This window comes from Orycteropus afer, unplaced genomic scaffold (assembly GCF_000298275.1).
Source record: "Orycteropus afer afer isolate SDZICR_OR568_19922 unplaced genomic scaffold, OryAfe1.0 scaffold00182, whole genome shotgun sequence".
Taxonomy (NCBI): domain Eukaryota; kingdom Metazoa; phylum Chordata; class Mammalia; order Tubulidentata; family Orycteropodidae; genus Orycteropus; species Orycteropus afer.
The window spans coordinates 436,186-458,694 of NW_006921769.1; the positions used below are offsets into that span (position 1 = coordinate 436,186).

At 38.3% G+C, this 22,509-nt stretch overlaps 1 protein-coding gene across 1 annotated transcript in view; it reads left to right on the forward strand.

Moving 5' to 3' along the window:
- LAMA2 (laminin subunit alpha 2) overlaps positions 1–22,509 on the forward strand; it is a gene marked incomplete at its 5' end in the record, with an annotated part of 713,189 nt that overhangs the window by 428,762 nt on the left and 261,918 nt on the right. Inside the window, 2 exons of the mRNA XM_007947384.2 lie at positions 7,492–7,573; positions 7,689–7,823. Coding sequence (XP_007945575.1) covers positions 7,492–7,573; positions 7,689–7,823 — 217 coding nt within the window. The remainder of the gene's footprint in view (positions 1–7,491; positions 7,574–7,688; positions 7,824–22,509) is intronic.

Genomic DNA, 22,509 nt, shown 5'->3' on the forward strand with positions numbered 1-22,509 from the left:
TGGTTGAGTGGCTGGGCAGCTGGTGGTAGTTATTCCCCATGATGAGACTGGCAATTAACTCCATAGTGGGATCTACCATAAGCAGCTGAGTAGCTGTCTTTGGGTATGTGCTCTGCTTCCTGTATATAAGGAGAAGCCCTGGGAATGGTCTCTAGCTTATGGCACACTTGAACCCTGCATGTAGGTGAGTCGTTATTCAACAGCCTGCCATGCTCTGCTGACCTTGGGACTTTCAATGGACTTAAATTAATGGCCTGCTGGGTGGTTTGATAACATCAAGACTGTACCATTTTATTTGTTGACCTTGGGCTTGTTAGGCTCAGCAGCCAGTAGCTGCCTGAGTGAAGAGATACCTCTAGTTTCAGTAGACCAGGAGCAAGAGGCAGAGCGGAAGCCCAAGGTTGAGGGGCTTTAACACAACCCTTAGAGCCTGGCACTTTGAACTTGGACTTCTAGCCTCCCAAACTGTAAGAGAATAAATTCCTGTTTGTTAAGGCCATCCCATTTGTGGTATATTTCTATCAGAGCGGCACTAGGTTACCAAATCATCCTTCTACCACAGACCCTACAGAGCTCCTGCTGTCCAACAAATAAAGCCTGGCATAGAAGGGGCCTTTGGTACCTTCTCCAGCCCTACAGCACACATTCTCTCTCATTTGTCCTAAGAATCTTAGAATGACTAAATGAGTGAACATAATGCACTCATACCAACCCTTGGCATATAGTCAGTGTTAGTTGCTCTGGTTAATATTATTAATGATAAATAGTTACATATCAATCTATTGGTTTTTTATAATTAATTTTTATACATCTTGTTTTGTAAATAGGATTTCAGAAATTTTAGTAAGTGTGACACATGAGACAGGTGATGACACTAGTTCAAAACTGCAGTAAAACTTAAACACAGTGTAAATAGTTTCTGAAGAAAGAGGTAGCGTGGCAAAATGGAAAGAAAAGGGAATTTAATGTCCAGTCAAAGCTAACTTGCTCTGCCACTCGGACAGGTAACTTGCCTCATGTGCTGAACCTCAGGTTCTTTTTCTACAGAATCATCGTAAAGTATAATTTAAATTAAAAAATGTGGTCTGCTTTGCATTCCCAACTTTAAATGTTTAAAACTCTTCTTATTGTGATCAACAGGTATTTTAAATAGTATATTTGAGAACGTTAATTTTAATAATTCTCCCATTAATTTTAGTAGTTTATAATTTCCTTCATTACATAACAACAAATTGGCGAAAATAAAGCAAATAATAAGTTAAGGAAATCAAGAGATGCTAGGAATACATACAAGCTATCATCTATGTTTGTGCCCTCACCTATGAGCCATGAATTTCACTTACGTTCTTATTTACAGACAATTAGAGTAATACCTTAGTGAAGAGATTATAGAGATAAAGCCTCATCTCTTTTAATAAGATACCTGAGGTGTTCTCTACAACTCACTGCCTCTAATCCATTATACATCTTATTTATAATTCATATTGATTCTAAAGTGTAATTGCCCAGGCATGAAACCTAATCATCAGGCAAGAGCTAAGGACAGTTTTGAAATAATAAATCCCATTCCAGTAACATATGCTTTGGGTCATGAATACACAAAGCAATTCCTTTACAATATTTTCACCAAATGTATACTGTTCTAGAGCCATCTGCACTTATAGGCTATTCATTTCCTGTTTTTACCAAAATATGGTTGCAAATAAACAAAATTAAGTGTTAGTTGCCATTAAAAATAGAGGCAGTTGTGAAGAGACTTTGCTTCTTACCTGTAGCAACAGGGCACTGCAGCACTTTTCATGGCAAATGCTAGTTCTAGAAACACCTAATTATTAAAATTTGTGATTTGAAGTAGAAACAAAATTACTTTTAGAAGTTAAATAATGAATACATTTTCCTTACAGATTCGCTGGTGTACAAGCCATTTAGTCTACTGCACTTTATTTAAACTTTTCTTCACCACTGTCTCAGTTTAGGTTAAATACAGATGCTGTTCTGATTTATGACTTTCAGCATTGAATATGTGGCTCTCTGCAATAATAGCATGGAAATCAGAAATTCACTGATGAGGCCTTTGTCAAATTGTGATAAGTTATAACCTCTACTCTGACCTTCTCTCCCACCATATTTTATTTTCCTCTCACCACATACTTTTTTTCCTCCCACCATTTTTTGTCCTCCCACCATGTTTTAATACAACTTCTGGCTCACAGTTGAATGACTGTTGTCTACTGGATAATCATTCAGAAGCTATTGCTTGGGTTATTAAAAATAATATTCTAAAATCCCCAAACAATATATACGTATTATCAGCTCATAAACCTGAAAAAAGCAAAATTATGGAAAGACGCTTTTCTCCTTACACATGAGCGCATCTCAGGATACCTTTTACCACTTCTGTTGTGCATTTTAAGACCCAAGGACTATTTATATATGTAAAAATAAAAGTACATAATATTGGTGAGTCACATCCATTGTAATTTTTTTCCCCAAGCATAAATACAACTTAGAACAACCACAATTGCCTTTGACTTTTAGTTTACCTTCAACAACTACATCTAAAAATTATCTGAAATAAAAGAACCAGTATTGATTTATTTTATGTCAATCACTAAGCATATTCTCAACACCAGTGGAAGCAGCAGTCAAGACATCAGATGATGTATTGCTTTGGGTAAATCTGCAGCAAAAGACCTCTTTCAAGTGCTGAAGAGCAAAGATGTCTCCTTGAAGACTAAGGTGTGCCTAACCCAAGCCATGGTATTTTCAGTCGCCTCATATGGATGTGAGAGCTGGACAATGAATAAAGAAGACTGATGAAGAGTTGATGCTTTTGAGTTGTGGTGTTGGTGAAGAATACAGAAGGTACCATAGAATGTTAAAAGAACTAACAAATCTGTCCCGGAAGAAGTGCAGCCAGAATGCTCCTTGGACGCAAGAATGGCCAGATTTCGTCTCACCTACTTTGGCCACGTTGTCAGTATGTCAGGGACCAAATGGAGAAGGATATCATGCTTGCTGGAGAAGAGGATCAACAGAAAAGGGGAAGGCCCCCAAAGAGATGGATTGACACAGTGGCTGCAATGATGGGCTCTGGTATAGCAAGGATCATGAGGCTGGCACAGGACTGGGCAGTGTTTCATTCTGTTTAACATAGGGTCGCTGTGAGTCAGAGACAACTCAATGGCACCTAACAACAACCACAAACATACATTGTCTCATTCAATCCTCATGTAAACCCAAACCCACTACCATCGAGTCAATTCTGACTCATAGTGACCCTACAGGACAGAGTAGAACTGCCCTATAGGGTTTCCAAGACTGTAAATCTTTACAGAAGCAAACTACTTCATCTTTCTCCCACAGACAGGCTGGTGAGTTCAAACCACTGAGCTTTTGCTTAGTAGCCCAATGTGTAAACCACTACACCACCAGAGCTTCTTTAATCCTTACAACAACCCTTAAAAAATACCATTTATTGAGTGCTTAGTGTATCTTACACAATGCCAAGCACCTTTCCTAACATAGTACTTACACCAACGTGATTGACTATGTATGATGATCCTCATTTTTGAGATGACAAAACTGAGGCCCATACAGTTTTTAAAAACTGCACATGTAACACATCTAGGAAAGAGAAGAGCTTCAGTTCGAACTCAGATAAGTCCATTTCCAAAATATCCTAGATAAACTTTACATTCAACTATTATTGTATAAAATTCTTATGTTCTAAGTGGGGAAACTGGCCCTGTAGTGTGCAAAACCTGCATCAAATCCTATAGTAAGTAACGGAACAGGAATTAAGCTCAGGCTTGCTTGATTGCAAAACTGATATAAAGATATAACAGATTTTTTATTGACTCCAGCACAAGTATCTATTTTCATTATGAAACTCTGAAAACAGAAAGGAGGATATTATGCAAATCTGTATGTGGGAAAAGTTAGCTTTTTACTCTTTTTATGTCCCGTTCCTTTCTCTGCACTCTTCTCCATTTTTGTGTGAATTTGATGTTTTGATCAACACCATTTTATGAAATGCAGTCAGAGATGAAGGAGAGCAGGAGACCACGGAGCTACAAATCATTTCAGCACAGGGAAACTTTCAGAAAGACTACATTAGGAAGAAGAAAAAGGGAAGATGAGCTCAGAACAGTGTTTAAGATTTATTTACTTTTCTTCAATCATTCATTTCACTTCAGAAAGTATTTTGTTTGAGACTTAAAGAAATAACTATTATCTTTCTCCTCTTTTTACCAATTCAATGTAATCATTCCCATGAATTTTACCCCAGTCCACTGAAGAAAACATCTGATCTTGAAAAATATCCTCAAATAATGCAAAAAAGGAAAGAATAATTACAAATGGATCCATGAAAAGAGGAACCGATAGGTAGGCCCCGTTCCTTAAAAAAAAAAAAAAAAAAGATTCTTTTTCTTTGTAACTCTCAGAAATGCATGTGTCCATGTGAACACTTAAACATAATTTAGAATTAAAAGAAGCTTTAGGAATCACCCAAAGCAGATCCTGCTCTTCTTTGAGATAAGAAAAATAAATCTTTAAGATATTTCTTGCTCAGATCCCTCACACAAAACTGATATACATAAATTCAAGGCTTCCATAGTGAGTCACCATTTATTATGTCCATATGCTTTTTTAAAGACCCACATTGATGGTACAGAATGAGGAGTATGCCAGTTCTTAGGTCGTACTTATTAGTGTGGGAGCTCTGGTGGCATAGTGCCTAAGGCATTTGACTGCTAACCAGAAGGCTGGTGGTTCAAACCCAGCAGCCACTCCTCAGAAGGAAGGTTGGGCAATCTCCTCCTGTAGTGATACTGCCTTGGAAACCCAAGGAGGGGTCGCCATGAGTTGGATCTGACTCAATGGCAGTGTAGTAAACATACACTGCCTACTTATTAGAACCTCCTAGACATTTTCAAACAAACTTTGGGTCCACTCTCAAGTAATTAAGTTGAGAGCCCAAGTGTCAGTATTTTTAAAAGCTCCCCAGATGACACTCTGTGTAGCCAGGATTGAGCCTACTATGGTGGTTCTACAGAGAGCTTTAGTTAGGGCTCCAGGCACAGGACTCCCACGGGGTGTGCCCTTTCCTCTGTGTCACGCTATCTTCCAAAGGAAAAGCTACAGTTATAGGAAATATGGGCTGTACGTTATAGTAAACTACACTTCCAGTGCCCTCCTTTAAACTTCTCTCTATAATGTTGAATTGCCTATGATTCTTCTATGGAAATTAAAAAAAACAACAACTTTATTCTTCTTCTGAGTCTTGTAAACTTTGGACTGAGAAATAAATTGGAGCTAGAAACTCTCTCAATTTCTGTGATTTTTCCACACACTCACACATTACCATCACCATCCCCATCACACACACACATTATGTAAATGTACCAGTAAAGTAACAATAATTACATTAGTATCCAAAGTTGAGATTCACATAAAGAAAATCCAATTTTATTCAACAATCAGCATGCTAAAGAATTAGAACCCACATGTGAAAGAAACACTTAAATACACCTTGAATGATTTCTTCAGTTATGCTAAAATAAATTCCTCAGCTATGACTTTGATACCTTATTTAGTAACAATGGTAAAAACAAATGTTGATTTTAAATAATATGAATACATTTATTACAACAGACCATAACATCCACCATAAGACAAATAAGACTCAAAATATTTTAAATACTACTCTTAGTTTCCCTATCAGCTTGCTCAATACTGGAGCATTATTAAATCTCATTAGAACTTCTTATGGGCTGTGATGAAAGCAGGAAAACTCTTAATTAAGTACTTCATCGAGGTATTAAGCATAACCAAATCAAAGCAAACAAGGGGTGTGCTGAGTACTGATCTGTCACTCTCTCTAAAGAACAGCTTTGCATATTCCCTTCTGGACTAACCAAGTCCAGAACCAAAAAAGAATGGCAACATTGGGAAGTACTTATTCAATATTTTTTTCTGACTGTTCAGCAATTACTTTATTTAATGGAAGTAAAAATTTTGTGAAGAAATGTACTAAGTAGCCAAGATGTTAAAAGTTGTATTATAATCTTCAGTGAGCTCTGAAAAACAGACCCTATGATTAAGCAATTGGCTGCTAACTGAAAGGTCAATGATGAGAACCCACCAGTGACTCCACAGGAGAAAGATATAGCAACCTGCTCTTGTAAAGATTACGACCTTAGGAACCCTAAGGGGCAATTCTACCCTGTCCTTTAGGGTTGCAATGCCTCAGAATCTACTCAACAGAAACTTTTTTTTAACCTGTTACTCTGAGTTTCTGGTGGTGTAAATGGTTAACTCTCTTGGCTGCTCATGGAAAGGTTAATGGTTTGACTCCAGCTAGAAGCATCCTGAAAAGAACTCTGGTGGCACAGTGGTTAAGGCATTCAGCTGCTAACTGAAAGGTTGGCAGATTGAACCCACCAGCCATTCCATGGAGAAAAATGAGGCAGTCTACTTCTGTAAAGGTTTACAGCTTTGCAGACTCTGTGGGGCAGTACTACTCTGTCCTATGTTGTTGTTGTTATGTGCCGTTGAGTCAGCTCCAACTCATAGCGACCCCTCCTTGGGTTTCCGAGGTGGTGTCACTATGGAAGTAGATTGCCCAACCTTCCTTCCAAGCAGTGGCTGGTGGGTTTGAACCACCAGCCTTCTGGTTAGCAGTCAAGTGCTTTAGGTATTATGCTACCAGAGCTCCTACTCTGTCCTATAGGGGCGCTAAAGTCAGAATCAACTCATTGGCAGTGGGTTTTGGAGGCACACTGGAAGAATGGCTTGGTGATCTACTTCTGGGAAATCAGCTATTCAAAAAGCCCTGTGGAAAACAGTTCTATTCTGACCCTCACAGGGTCACCAGAATCAACTCAACGGCAACTGGTACCTCTCACTCATAAATCAAGGAATACTTAATAAATGCAACAACTCCTCATACTATAAATTCAGACCCTGAAACACAAGCCTGTCTTCATCCTTCCTCCTCAGATGTGGGCTTCGAGATTTTTGATTCATTTACATAATAACCTCAATGAAGATGGACGTCCTAATGTTGAATATGTCAGCTTTGCTAGCAGTTTTTGGTTTGCTCTCAGATTATTATCGCAAAATGGAAAAAAAAAAAAAAAAAGTCAAGGAAAAATAAATTGTATTAGTGGCCTAATAGTTTGAAGACATATAGAGCTTTTATTATTTTGAATTTCTTACTTTAAGTTATATCAATATAAATAATGCAATTGTGTCCCTTTTTTACTTATTTAACTTTTCCCATTTTCTCTGGGCATTTGCTAGTTATCAATCAAGCACAGAGAAGCAGATTTTAGCTTGTCAAGGCATTACAATTCTCTCTTTAGTCCACATGACAATTTTATTTAAAATACAAACCTCTTTAAAAAAAAAAAAAAGAAGATGACAACCCTTGACAACTTCGGAGGCTAAGAGTTTTATATGCAAATAAAAGCTTTCCTTTGGAAGGTGTGATTACACAGGTGCTACCTGTATACCAGGGACAATGCAGAAATACATGCATTACACATCACCATTGGCACTTGAATTTGTAAGTGGTATTGTCCTTAACAGAGTTGGGAGAAAAGAAGTCATTCTTTTCAAATGCTGCGGAACCCAAGGGTTGCTGAACCTTAGCTGTCCTAACTGGCTTCCTTTTCTTTCAGACATGCTTGCCGGGATTTTATCGCCTACCTTCTGAACGAGGTGGCCGCACTCCCGGACCAACCCTGGGCACCTGTGTTCCATGTCAGTGTAATGGACACAGCAACCTTTGCGACCCTGACACATCCAAATGCCAGGTATTCACCTCTTTCTTCTCCAAAGTCCATGTTGTTTGTCTCCACACATGCTCAGCTACTGGTTGCAGAGGCCCCTAAACTACAGGGAACATAACTTCTTGAATGAGTGAAATAAAATATACACAAAAAAAGATATCCATTATATTATACATTTTAACAAGCAATCTCATTGACAACTAGAAAAACTCCTCATGTCAAGGAATAGAATATTAACAGCATCTGAGAAGAGTACCAGAGGACAAAACAATTTAAACTCATATCTTTTGCCCTCCAAATATAAACAAGTGGTCGGAGCTCTGATGGCATAGTGCCTAAGGCATTTGACTGTTAACCAGAAGGCTGGTGGTTCAAACCCACCAGCTACTCCTCAGATGGAAGACTGGGCAATCTACTTCCATAAAGATACTGCCTCAGAAACCCAAGGAGGGGTCGCTATGACTTGGATCTAGCTAGACAGCAGTGAGTTTGGTTTGTTTTGTTTTTTTTTTTTTTTTTGAGTAAGCATTTCTCAAAACGTTGAAAAATATTTAGTACTGCCTTTTTTTTTTTTTTTTTTTTTAAATAACAGAAGTACCACAAGTGGATGGCTAAAACAAACAGAAATTTACTTTCTCACAACTTAAGAGGCTAGAAGTCCAAATTCAGGGTGCCGGCTCTAAGGGGAGGGTTTCTGTCTACTCGTTCTGGAGGAAGGGCCTTGTCTCTTTTGAGCTTGTGCTTCTGGGTGATCTTCACGTGGCTTGCCATATCTTCCCCCATCTCTCTGCTTCTCTCAACTGCTTGTTCAGTCTCTTTTATATCTCAAACAACACTGATTTAAAACACACCCTACACTAGTCTCACTAACATATCAAAAAGAACCCATTCAGGTGGAATTATAACCACAGCATCAAGGAGGTTATGATTTACATATGGAGGTTATTTATAAGGAGGTTATGTATGATTTGGGAGAACACAATTCATTTTATAACAACCACCCAATATTCAACATAATGAGATAAACCCTTAACATTTTAGGTATTTCCTACCAATTTTGTGCATGTGTTTACAAATAAGATCGATATAATGCCATAAGTGCAGTTCTAAATTCTGCTTTTTAATGTACGTGTTATGAGCATTTTATGTTGTTAGATGTACCTTAAAATCTTTATAATTTTATAGTAGATGTCTTGTCAATCACCTATTTCCCGTAGTAGTTAGGTTGCTCTTATTTCTTCATTACATCCTTATGAACTAACACTGTCTGCCTTAGAACAATCAGGACTGATACTGTCATGTCTTTCACCCCTTTGATTTCAGTCACCATAAGAAATTCAGGTTGCTCACATCACCACTGTCCCCAAGATTCTAAACCCTATGCAGCTCTTGACAACTCTTTTGCTGACCACATCCTCCGTATTTTCTGAAACCCTTTCTTTGAACCTTTAGGAATTCATGGTTAGACATTAATATAACGTCACTGTTGCCTGAATGTTCTCTGAATCTTGCTCTACCTGAAACTTGACTCTCCCAGAGACACCTCTCCTCCCCCTGCAATCATCTCTAGTGGCAGCTACTGTTTTCTCCCACAGTCTTCATTTCCCTGGCCCTGAAGATAGGACAGGTGTCTTGCTCTTCATTGCCACTTTCATGTTATCTTCTTTCTCTCCTCCCTAAAAACCCTCAGCTTAGATTCTCATGTCATTTGCTATTTGTCCACTGTACCAACTTGTTGTTGTTGTTAGGTGCCATCAAGTCATCTTTGACTCATAGCAACCCTATGTACAACAGAACAAAACATTGCCTGGTTCTGTGCCAGCCTCATGATTTTTGCTATACCTGAGCCCATTGTTGCAGCCACGGTGTCAATCCATCTCATTGAGGGCCTTACCCTTTTTTGTTGACCCCCCACCTTACCAAGCATGATATCCTTCTCCAGGGAGTGATTCCTCCTGACAACATGACCAAAGTATGTGAGACAAAGTCTGGCCATACTCGCTTCCAAGGAGCATTTCTGCTGCACTTCCTCCAGGACGGATCTGTTAGTTCTTTTAGCAGTTGATGGTACTTTCAGTATTCTTCGCCAGCACCACAACTCAAAAGCATCAACTCTTATTCAGTCTTTCTTATTCATTGTCCAACTCTCACATGAATATGAGGCAATTGAAAATACCATGGCTTGGGTTAGGCCTACTTCTTAATATCATCTAATAACCTTCAGGTTGTGCACCTTGTACCTTGAACATTTTTCCTCCTGATCATTGCCGTTATCTCCAGCAGTATTTATATAATAATTTTTGGTTATTTTGATGTCCTTAAAGTTAATTCTTCCATAACTTATTGCTAGTCTCTTGTCCTCACTCCATCGTGGTATACTGGAACTTGCCATTACTAATAACTAAAATTGATCTATAATCTCAATCTTAAGTATTTAATTATTTGGCCACTTTTATTTTATAGTGCTGCTGTAACACAAGTACCATAAGTGAGTGGCTATAAAGAATAGAAGTTTAATTTCTTACAGTTCAGGAGGCTAGAAGCTCAAATTCAGGTCACCAGTTCTACAGGAAGGCTCTTCTCTTTCATCTCTGGGGAAAGATGTCCGTAGAACCAGCATTCCTTGATTCCTTGACGATCTCCATGTGACATACATCTTCCCCTCCATTTATACTTGCTTCTCTGTGCCTAATCTGATCTTTTTATATTTTAAAAGTGAGTAGGATCTCTGGTAGCATAGTGCCTAAGGCACTTTACTGCTAACCAGAAGGCTGGTGGTTCAAACCCACTAGCCACTCCTCAGAAGAAAGGTTGGGCAATCTACTTCCGGAGTGATACTGCCTTGGAAACCCAAGGAGGGGTCGCTATGAGTCGGGTCCGACTAGACAGCAAATAACAACAACAACAGGTTTAAAGGGGGAAGAAGGGCTTAAGGAGAGGGCGGGCTTGTGACATATATCTTCCCCTCCAATTATACTTGCTTCTCTGTGCCTAAAATGATCTTTTTATATTTCGAAAGTGAGTAGGTTTAAAAGGGTGTGAAGGGTTAAGGAGAGGACAGCCTTGCAATCCAGTTCCATCCACTTCTCCCACCACAGCCCCACTGTGGGTTCTAGCAGCTCAATTGCAGGTGTAGCAGGAGTGGCCCGGCAGCTCAGCTTCACAAAGGCTCTTGGCATACCAGGGCCAACAAGCGTATAGCACATGCCCTCCCCATTGCCAAGATGCCCAAAAGGAAGGTTAGCTCTGCTGAAGGGGTGGTGAAGGAGAAGCCCAAAAGGAGATTGGTAAGGTTGTCAGCTAAACCTGCTCCTGCAAAAGAGGAAATGAAGGCAAGAAAAGGCTGCAGGAAAGGATAGATACATGTACAGACATAAAGTGCAACCCAGAGGGAAAAGGGAAGCAAAGGGAAAACAGGCTGAGGTGGCTAACCAAGAAATTAAAGAGGATTTACCTGTGGAAGATAGAGAAACCAAACACGAGAGACTCCAGCCTCTGGTCAGCAGGAGAGAAAGAAGACAAATCTGATTAATATTTGTCTACCATGTTTTATCGGAGCTCTGGTGGTGCAGTACCTGTGGCATTTGGCTGCTAACCTGAAGGTTGGTGGTTTTTGAAATCAAAGACTGCTCCTCCTCAATCTTCTATGCTGTTTCCTCCCCATTACATTGACATCTACTTAGTAGTGGTTCCAAGACTCAATCCTTAATAAAATTTGCTTTTGAAATTACACTCATTCTCATAGTGATCTCCTTCAGTCATATAACATTTAATTCTGCAGTGAAAGGAGTTCCTTTAAGGGGCCTCTTGGCTTTGCAAAAACAAGTTGATTTTTCTCTTAAGCCATGAGGAGTTACTTTGCCTTAGTTTTGTACTCCAGAGGTTTTGTTACTTTAGTCCAGGTTGATTAACATTTCCTGGGTAAGTTGTAAAACAACTTCATTTTAATACTTTTTGTCTGGTCCTTGGCTGCAGCATGCCCTGTGATTGGTAGGTACATTGCAGGATGGGTCAATAGACTATGCTAATGAGGTGAGTTGTAGCCTAATATGCAAATAATATGTTTGTGGCTTACTGAAAGGGGATTGGTCAATTTGTAACCCTCTGCTGGGAGGTGGCATGTCTTGAAATTGACAAGGAATTGTATATACAAGCTGGCAAACCCACAGAGGTTTTTCAGAAAAAAAATAGCAGGAATATAAGCAGCAGGGAGAAGCATAAGGAAAAAAGAAGAGGAGGAAAGAGAAGCATAGAGAAAGATGCAAGGAAACTCCTGAAAGAGCTGTAGCACAGATCAAGGGCTATAACACTGAATGTTGTGAGAGGGCTCACCAGCAGAGCCTGTAGCAACAGATGGCAGGCCCAAGAGGAAGCTATCCTTAGGGGTTTGAGAGGAACCTATTATTAAGGGGCTAAGAGAAGGCTGTTTTCAGGGGGCTGAGACAAGAGCTACACTAAAGAAATGAGGCTTTGCCTACATGCTTTCTGATCTTTATCCTGAGTTGTAACTTGTTGATCCTGATCACTAGCATAAACTGTTCCCTAACAAACCACTTAACTGTAAGTATGGTCTGGGAATTCTGTGTCATCATTATAATGGATTATTTAACCCAGAAAAGAAGTAGACAGTGCTGTGGGAGGCTCAGCCGGTTTCAGATTGGTGAAAAGGTTGGAGAATCAGCCTTGGGCTGAACCTAATTGCATTGTCCTCCATTAAATTACATTCTGCTGCTGCTGCCGCTGCTACTACCACCATTTCACCAATACCTAACCTGAGATCTGTAGTTTTAGCCATTATTTTTATCATTTAATTTTGGCACAGTGCCTAAGGCATTTGACTGCTAACCAGAAGCCTGGAGGTGCAAACCCACCAGACACCCCATGGAAGGAAGATGGGGCAATCTACTTCTGTAAAGATTTACCACCTTGGAAACCCAGTGGGGGTCATTATGAGTCAGATCCAACTTGATGTCAGTGAGTTTGCTTTGGTTTCGCCTCCTGTTTTTCTTATGGCAATGTTGTTAGGTGCCCTCTAGTTGACTTAAACTTATAGCAAACCTATGTACAACAGAACAAACACTGCCAAGTCTTGTACCATTGTCACAATCATTGCCATGCTTGAGCCCATTGTTGCACCCATTGTGTTAGTCCATCTCATTGAGGGTCCCCCCTCTTTTTGCTTACCCTCTATATTACCTAGCATGGTATTCTCCTCCAGGGACCAGTTCCTTCTGACAATATGACCAAAATATGAGAGATGAAGTCTAGTCATTCTTACTTCTAAGGAGTTTTCCTTTGGCACTACCTCCAAAATAGATTTGTTCATTCTTCTAGCAGTCCATAGTATACTTAACATTACTTGCCAATGCAATTAAAATTCATCACTTCTTCTACAGTCTTCTTTATTCATTGTCCAGCTCTTACAGGCATAAGGGGCTTTTGAAAAACCATGGCATGGGGCCAGTGCACCTTAGTCTTCAAAATGGTATCTTTGCTCTTAAACACTTTAAAGAAATCTTTTGCAGCAGATTTGCCCAATGCAATACATCATTTGACTTCTTGACTGCTGCTTCTATGGTCATTGATTGTGGTCCAAGTAAAATGAAATCCTGGACAACTTCAGTCTTTTCTCTGTTTATCATGATGTTGCTTATTGGTCCAGTTTTGAGAATTTTTGTGTTTTTTTATGTTGATGTATATTCCATATTGAAGCCTATAGTCTTTGGTCTTCATCAGCAAGTTCTTCAAGTTTCCCTCACTTTCAGTAAGCAAGGTTGTGTCATCCACATATTGCAGGTTGTTAATGAGTCTTCCTTCAATCCTGACACCACATTCTTTTTCATAGTCCAGTTTCTTGGATTATTTTCTCAGGATTCAAATGGAGTAAGTATGGTGAAAGGATACAACCATGACACAGACCTTTCCTGATTTTAAACCATTCAGCATCCCCTTGTTCTGTTGAATGACTGCCTCTTGGTTTATGTAGTTTCCTCATGACCACAATTAAATGCTCTGTACTTCCCATTTTTCACAATGTTTTCCTTAATTTGTTATGATCCACACAGTCAAATGTTGTTGCACAACCAATAAAACACAAGAACTGATGGTACTAAAGGAAGAAGTCCAGCTGCACTGAAGAAATTGGAGAAAACAAGGCTCCAAGTATTGGCAGAATTTATTTCAACAAGTGGGTGCAACACTGAAGGCAGTTACTTGTTTATGCCAAGAAATTTGGAAGACCTAGTCAACTGACTGGAAGAGATCCATATCCATGCCCATTTCAAAGAAAGATGAACCAATGTGGAGATTATTGACCAATGTCATTAATATCACAAGTAAAATTTTGCTGGAAATAATTAAAAAATGGTTTCAGCAGTACATCAACAGGAAACTGTCAGAAATTCAAGCCACATTCAGAAGGTGTGGAATAAGGGCTACTATCACTGCTGATGTCAGCTGGATCTTGTCTGAAAGCAAAGAACCACAGAAAGGTGTTTACCAAAGCCAAGGCTAGCTCAAATAACTTCCTTAAGGCCTCATAGTTTGTAGCAATATTATTTTAATTCAAGCACCATTTTTAATTAACAAAAAATGTAAATCTCAATCATTGACCTGTCCTACTACCTGAAATACCATCAAAATCTGTAGTTAATCAATTAGCCCTATCCTCAGAAAATATACCGATTCATAACTACAGTTTACTATGTTTAAGATGTTTTGTAAATTTTATCTTATTTAATGTACCTAACAACCTGGCCAAAACAAGTATATTATTATCTTACTAGCTCTGAAAATTAATGCTAAAAAAATGTAAGGAAGCTACAGAGTCTTCACTAGAAAGTATTAGAATGAGATATCAAATCCACTATAAAATGCTGTCTCCATACCTTGAGAGCAAGTACAAACATGTCTCAAACTCACTGCCACTGAGTTAGATTCAACTCATAACGACCCCTCCTTGGGTTTCTGAGGCAGTATCACTACAGAAATAGATTGCCCAATCTTCCTTCCAAGGAGTGGCTGGTGGGTTTGAACCACCAGTCTTCTGGTTAACAGTCACATGCCTTAGGTACTACACCACCAGAGCTCCCACAAACATGCCTCACTAGTTAAATTTGTTTGATTTTTAAGGTCTTAGTTGAATTATATCCTAGAGTACTAATAGAATATGTAAATGTGATCAAGTCACATATGAAAAATATTTGAGAAATTGTGAGAATATGAAAATTATCACTAGATGAAAGGCAGTGAAATGTCATTTCAGGTTTTATAAGACCTGTAAAATGTAGGAAGCATTGATTTTGATCTCCAATGAAACTTAAGTGCTGCTTAATACTTGAGTACTAAGACCATTATCCGTCAACTATAGAAAAAAATATACTGTGCCCATTAGGAATTTGAATAGGTTCTTTCAAAATAACTCATATCAAACTAATTGCTAGGTTTACTGAATAGCTATAATAGCCAAGTTTCCTGATTTACCAATACATTATCGAATTCATCAGACAGTGTGATGTATCATACCTCAAATTCAGCATAAATAATGATAACTACAACTAGGTTTCCAACTCTATGCATATACCAAGACCACCACTGGCCACTGTAAATAAGTCATCACATTTATCCACACAATAAATTTATGAAGTGTACAAGATTATTCCTTCTTTTCTAGTTGATGAACTAATGCTGAAAAATATCAAATAATTTCGTTATGTCATAAAACAGTGATTTGGAGCTATGATTCAAAACTTTATAGAATGTTTCATGGTATCCTCACAAACAATATGGTCCAGATATTAATCAGTTAATAAGTTTGATGAATTCATAACTTGTTAAACAATATGACACAAAGGAAGCTCTAGAAATGGATCCAATGATGAATCATAGGCTCTGTGTTTGACCCTGTCATGTTCAAATCTTTATGCATGATTTGGATGAGATCTACTAAATATTCAGATAATATAAAGCTGGAAGTGATAGATATCTAATGTGCTGGATGGCAGCCAAGAATCAAAGACATCCTGACAAGTGGAACTGTGAACAACAATTAACAAGATAAAATTGTTAGAAAAGGTTTTGTATTTAGGTAGACTCATTGCCCATTCATTCATTCACTGACTCACTAATTCATTCATTCTGTGGCACTTGTTAGTAATTATTTCCAACACAGGCATTATGATTGATACTGAAAATATATAGATGAGAAATGTGTGGGTCTTGCTTTCTGGGAGCTTATTTTATAATTTTCAAAGAAAGAATAGAGAAAATGACGCATAACAGTAACTCCTGTGAAAGAGAAATTCTTAGTTAACTGCAGATTCATTAGGTTCCAGCACAAGGCATTGCTCTTTGTACAAGATCCAATCAAGGAAATAAGTATATTTAAAATATTTGTAAACCACAGTTAGGGATTTATAATCTCTTGTATTTTAGGAGAAAATCTAATAAATTAGGACTGTTAAATGCTAGCTTGCAAACAGATTCTTAAAATGAAAAATGATTTGGTAAGCACTAGTATTATTTAGATATGTGAAGGCCTTCTCTGGGATATAGGAATTAGACTTAATCTGCCTAACTTCAGAAGGAGCTCTGGTAGCATAGTGCCTAAGGCACTTGACTGCTAACCAGAAGGCTGGCGGTTCAAACCCACCAGCCACTCCTCGGAAGGAAGGTTGGGCAATCCTACTTCTGTAGGGATACTGCCTCGGAAACCCAAGGAGGGGTCACTGTGAGTCAGGGCCAACTCAACAGCAAATAACAATATAAATAATAATAAACAACTTCAGAAGACAGAACTTGAATCATTGACTGAAAATAAGAGTGAAATAAATTTTCATTCACCATAAGGAAAAGCTTCATAACATAGTTGTATAAGATAAACTTGACTGCTCCACAAGATCCATGCATGTAGCAATATCTCAAGGAAAGGGTGGAAAGCAGTCCTAGAAGAAAGAAGTTTAGGTCAAGTAACTTCTACCTTAAATCTAAGATACTATAATATTAATGTTCCCTATTTGATTGAGGTAAATGAATATATACCACCAGTTTACAAATGTGTGTGTGTGTGTGTGTGTGTGTGTGTGTGTGTGGTATACTCTATCACTTATTAGAAAGATACTAGCACATAACACTATTCAGAATATAATTAACCTTCTCATTAGGCATCCAAGATATTTTTTCCCTAAAAGTCTATTTCTATACACTAGAAAATATTATGTTCACTTCTTCATTGTAGACAGGAAAGTCTATATTAAAAAGTGTCAAAAATAACATTTTGATTCATGTATTGTTTGTGGACTTAACGAAAACATTTGATTCAGTTAGTATGATACTAAGTTTAGTATGTCAGCAACCCTGTGAAAGATTACCTATTCATAAAAGGTTAAAACATTTTTTGCTCTGGAAAGAAATTATATAGAGTTATAAGTATCAGAGGAAAAGGGAAACAAGTTTGAATCGCTATATATTTAGTATTGATCAACATTATCTTTAACTATTGATTCAATTCAGTTATTAATTGTCCATTTTTTACATAAAACAATTCAACATGCAGATATTATGAAAAAGTAAAATGCTAACAATTATTGTTCAAGATCTCATGTATTTTTGGCACATGCTCATTTCTATAACTGTATACAAAATGTTCTTAAAACACTCCCCAGTTAATACTTATTAATTGTTTGACATCTTACTGAATGATTTGAGACTGAAATTTATAGATAATTATTTTATCTTGGAGCCGTTACCTCTCACAATGCTAAGTAATGTCTGCTTTTTTGCTGAAATATGATGGTTCCTTAGATGGCACAATAAGGGAGGATTAGAAGCCCTGGAGTGAACCCTGGTGGCACAATGGTTAAGCCCTTGGCTGCTAATCAAAGTGAGCAGTTCAAGCTGACCAACTATTCTGTGGGAGAAAAGACCTAGTGATCTGCAGCCTAGAGAAGATTACAACCCATAAAGATGACAGCCTAGGAAACTATTTGGGGCATTTCTCCTCTATCATGTAGGGCTCTTAGGAGTAGACTTGATGGCACAGAACAAGGCACTTATATCAATATCAAAATACAGCAAAGCATCTTACCCTGCTATCTACTTTTCTACAGTTATGAGACTTAAAACTTGGCTTATTTCATTTTATGAAGGTTGGCCAATTTAACCAACACTACCTACAGTTTGGGAGCTCTGGTAGCATAGTGCCTAAGGCACTTGACTGCTAACCAGAAGGCTGGTGGTTCAAACCCACCAGCCACTCCTCAGAAGGAAGTTTGGGGAATTACTTCCATAGTGATACTGCCTCGGCAACCCAAGGAGGGGTCACTATGAGTCGGGTCTGACTTGACAGCACACAACAACAACAACAAACCTACAATTTATATTCATTAATTCAGTCATTAATTGACAAAAAGCTCAGGGAAGCTTTATTTTAAGGCTGGGCCCTGGTGAGGCAGGTACAAAGCAGTTAGGAACAGCTAAAGGAGATGAACTTGTCTGTCAGTTTGGTGTCCTGTGGTGGCTTGCATGTTGCTGTGAGGCTGGAGGCTGTGCCACCAGTGTAGCAAAATGCCAGCAGGGTTACCCATGGTGGACAGGTTTCAAAGTAGCTTCTGGACTAAGACAGGCTCAGAAGAAGGAAGAAGCCATCCACTTCTCAAACAATTAGCAAGTGAAACGCTTATGAATAGCAGTGAAACACTGTCTGATATATTACTGGAAAATTTCATGAATATCCCGGAAACATTATCTGATACAGTGTCAGAAGACAAGCCCATCAGGTCAGAAGTCACTCAAAATATAACTGGGGAAGAGCTAACTCCTCAGAGAAGAGATGACCTTAACAATAAAGATTAAGTAAAGTTCTGGGACCTCCATTGGCTGATGTGGTACAACTCAAAGTAAGTAGAAACAGATACAAACATCCCTTAATAATCAGAACATGGAATGTACAAAGTATGAATCTAGGAAAATTGGAAGTTGTCAAAAATGAAATGGAATGCATAAAGATCAATATTCTAGCCATCAATGAGCTCAAATGGACTGGTTTTGACCATTTTGAATCAGACAACCATATAATCTACTATGCTGGCAATGACAAATTGAAAAGGAATGGTGTGGCATTCAAGGACTATTTGAAGATCTGTCCTGAAGCACAATACTGTCAGTGATAAAATAATATCCATACACCTAAAAGAAAGACCAGTTGATAATATTATTATTCAAATCTATGCAACAACCACCAAAGGCAAAGATGAAGAAATTGAAGATTTCTACCAACTTCTGCAGTTTGACATTGACCAAACATGCAATCACGATGTGTTGATTATCATTGGTGACTGGAATGCAAAAGTTGGAAACAAAGAAGAATTACTGGTAGTTGGAAAATATGGCATTGATGATAGAAATAACACGAGATCACACGATAGAATTTTACAAGATCAATGACTTATTCATTGCAAATACCTTTTTTCAGCAACATAAACAATGGCTATACATGTGGACTTTGCCAGATGGAATACACAGGAATCAGATTGACTTCATCTGTGGCAAGAGGCAGTAGAGAAGTTTAATATCCTCAGCCAAAACAAGGCCAGGAGCTGATTGTGGAACAGATCATCAACTGCTCATATGCACGTTCAAGTTGAAGTTAAAGACAATTAAAACAAGTCCATGAGAGCCAAAATAATACCCTTCTTGAATTTAGAGACCATCTAAAGAATAGATTGGATGCATTGAACACCAATGACCAAAACCCAGAGGAATTGTGGGATGACAGCAAGAACATCATCCATGAAGAAAGCAAGAGGTCATGAAAAATACAAAAAGGAAGAAAAGACCAAAATGGATGTCAGAAGAGACTCTGAAATTTGCCCTTGAGTGGAGAGTAGCTAAAGCAAATGGAAGAAATGACAAGATAAAAGAGCTGAACAGAAGGTTTCAAAGAGCAGCTCGAGTAGACAAAGCCAATTATTGTAATGAAATTTGCAAAGACCTGGAGTTAGAAAACCAAAAGAGAAGAACACACTCAGCATTTCTCAAGCTGAAGGAACGAGGAAATAATTTAAGCCTCAAGTTGCAATATGAAAGATTCTATGGGCAAAATATTGAATGATGCAGGCAACATAAAAAGAAGATGGAAGGAATACATAGAGTCACTATACCAAAAAGAATTGGTAAAAGTTCATCCATTTCAGGAGGTAACATATGATCAAGAACCAACAGTACTGAAGGAAGAAGTTGAAGCTGAACTGAAAGAATTGGCAAAGAACAAGGTTCCAGGAGTTGAGAGAATACCCACTGAGATGTTTCAACAAACAGATGCCCCACTGGAGGCACTCACTCAGCTATGCTAAGAGATTTGGAAGACAGCTACCTGGCCAACTGACTGGAAGACATCTATATTTTTACCCATTCCAAAGAAAGGTGATTCCACAGATTGTGGAAATTATCAAACAATATGATTAATATCACATGCAAGTAAAATCTTACTGAAGATAATTCAAAAATGGTTGCAGCAGTATATTGACAGAGAGCTTCCAGAAATGCAAGCTGGTTTCAGAAGAGGATGTGGGACAAGGGATATCATTGCTGATGTCAGATGGATCTTAGCTGAAGGCAAAGAATACCAGAAAGATCTTTACTTCTGTCTTATTCACTATGCAAAAGCATTTGATTGTGTGGATTATAGCAAATTATGGACAACATTGAGAAGAATGGGAATCCCAGGACACTTGATTATACTCATGAGGAACCTATACATTGACGAGGAGGCTGTCATTTGAACAGAACAAGGGGATAATACGTGGTTTAAAATCAAGAATGGTGTGCGTCAGGGTTGTATCCTTTCACCATACTTATTAAATTTGTATGCTGAGCAAATAATCCAAACAGCTGGATTATTTGAAGAAGAACATGGCCTCATGATTGGAGGAAGACTCATTAACAACCTGCAATACACAGATGACACAACTTTGCTTGCTGAAAGTGCAGATAACTTAGAGAATCAAGTAATCTGCACTTAGAGAATCAATTGAAGCAATTACTGTTAAAGATTATAGACTATAGTGTGCAGTATGGATTCCACCTCAATATAAAGGAAACAAAAATCCTCACAACTGGCCCACTCTACAGGTTCACGATGGCTGGAGAAAAGACTGAAGTTGTCGAGGACTTCATATTAGTTGGTTGTACAATCAACACTAATGGAAGCAGCAATCAAGACATCAAAAGACATATTGCATTGGGCAAATCTACTGCAAAAGATCTCTTTCAAGTGATGAAGAGCAAAGATATCTCCTTTAAGACCAAAGGTGCACTTAACCCAAGCCATGGTATTTTAAATCGCCTCTTATGCATGTGAGAGCTGGACAATGAATAAGGAACACCAAAGAAGAGTTGATGCTTTTGAGTTGTGGTGTTGGAGAAGAAAGCTAAGAATACTATGGACTGCTAAAAGGACTAACATCTGTTTTGGAAGACATGCAGCCAGAATGCTCCTTGGAAGCAAGAATGGCTAGACTTTGTCTCACCTACTGTGGTCATGTTGTCAAAAGGAGCCATTCCCTGGACAAGGATATCATGCTTGGCAAAGTGAAGGATCAACAAAATAGCGGAAGGCCCTCAATGAGATGGAGTGACACAGTGCCTGCAACGCTGGACTCAGGTATAGCAAGAATTGTGAGGCTATCGCAGGTCCAGGCAGTGTTTCATTCTGTTGTGCATAGGGTCACTATGAGTTGGAGACAGTTCAACAGCACCTAACAATAACGACAACAATTCAGTCATTCACAATATTGAATGTCTGCAATGTTACATTCATTGTGTGGAGCTCCAAGGAACATTTAACTTAGCCTTAGAGAATCAAGTAATGTGTATCAGAAAAAGTGAAATTTGAAATGAGACTTAAAATGACTAGGTGTTAGCCAGGTTCAGTCCAGTTGTTGTAGAGTCACTTCTGACTCATTGTGACCCACCTGTGCCAGAGTAGAACTGTGTTCCTTAGGGTGGTCAGCGGTTCATTTTTTTCAGAAATAGATCACTAGGCTTTTCTTTCAGAATGTCTCTTAGTGGACTTGAACCTACAACTTTTGTTTAGCAGGCAAGTATGTTAAGGGTTTGCACAACTTTGCTCAGTTAAGAGGAAGAAAAAGCATTATAGAACAAAGAATTTGTATATGAAAAGTCTTAGGGATCAGAGAAATCATTATATATTTTGGGAACTTAAGACAGTCCAATATGGCTATAGCATAGCATGCTACTGGAACAGTGGCTGGAGGAAGTAAGGCAGGTAGACTGTGAGGGCCTTCTATGTTGTGTAATGCAGTATGTAATAATCCTGAGGGCAATGGGAAATGAGAGCAGACTTTTAACCAGAAGAATGGCATGGTTTGATATGTCCTAAAGAAAAATCATCCAGATTTCAGTGTGGAGATACAGTGGGAAAGAAAATTTGGAAACAGAAACTTTAGATAAGAGGCTATTCTAATAAATAGATAAAAGATGGTGATCAGATTTAAAAAAAAAAAAGTAGCACTAAAGAATTAAAGAAATATAATTTACTTGGTTTGAAGGGTTAAGACCATAGTATCATGTGATATCTCAGTCAATTGGAGCACTATAAAGTTTAAGTTCTACATCCTACTTTGGTAAGTAGTGTCTGGGGTATTAAAAGTTTGTGAGTTCCCTCTAAGATACAAAGTATTGGCCTCTACTC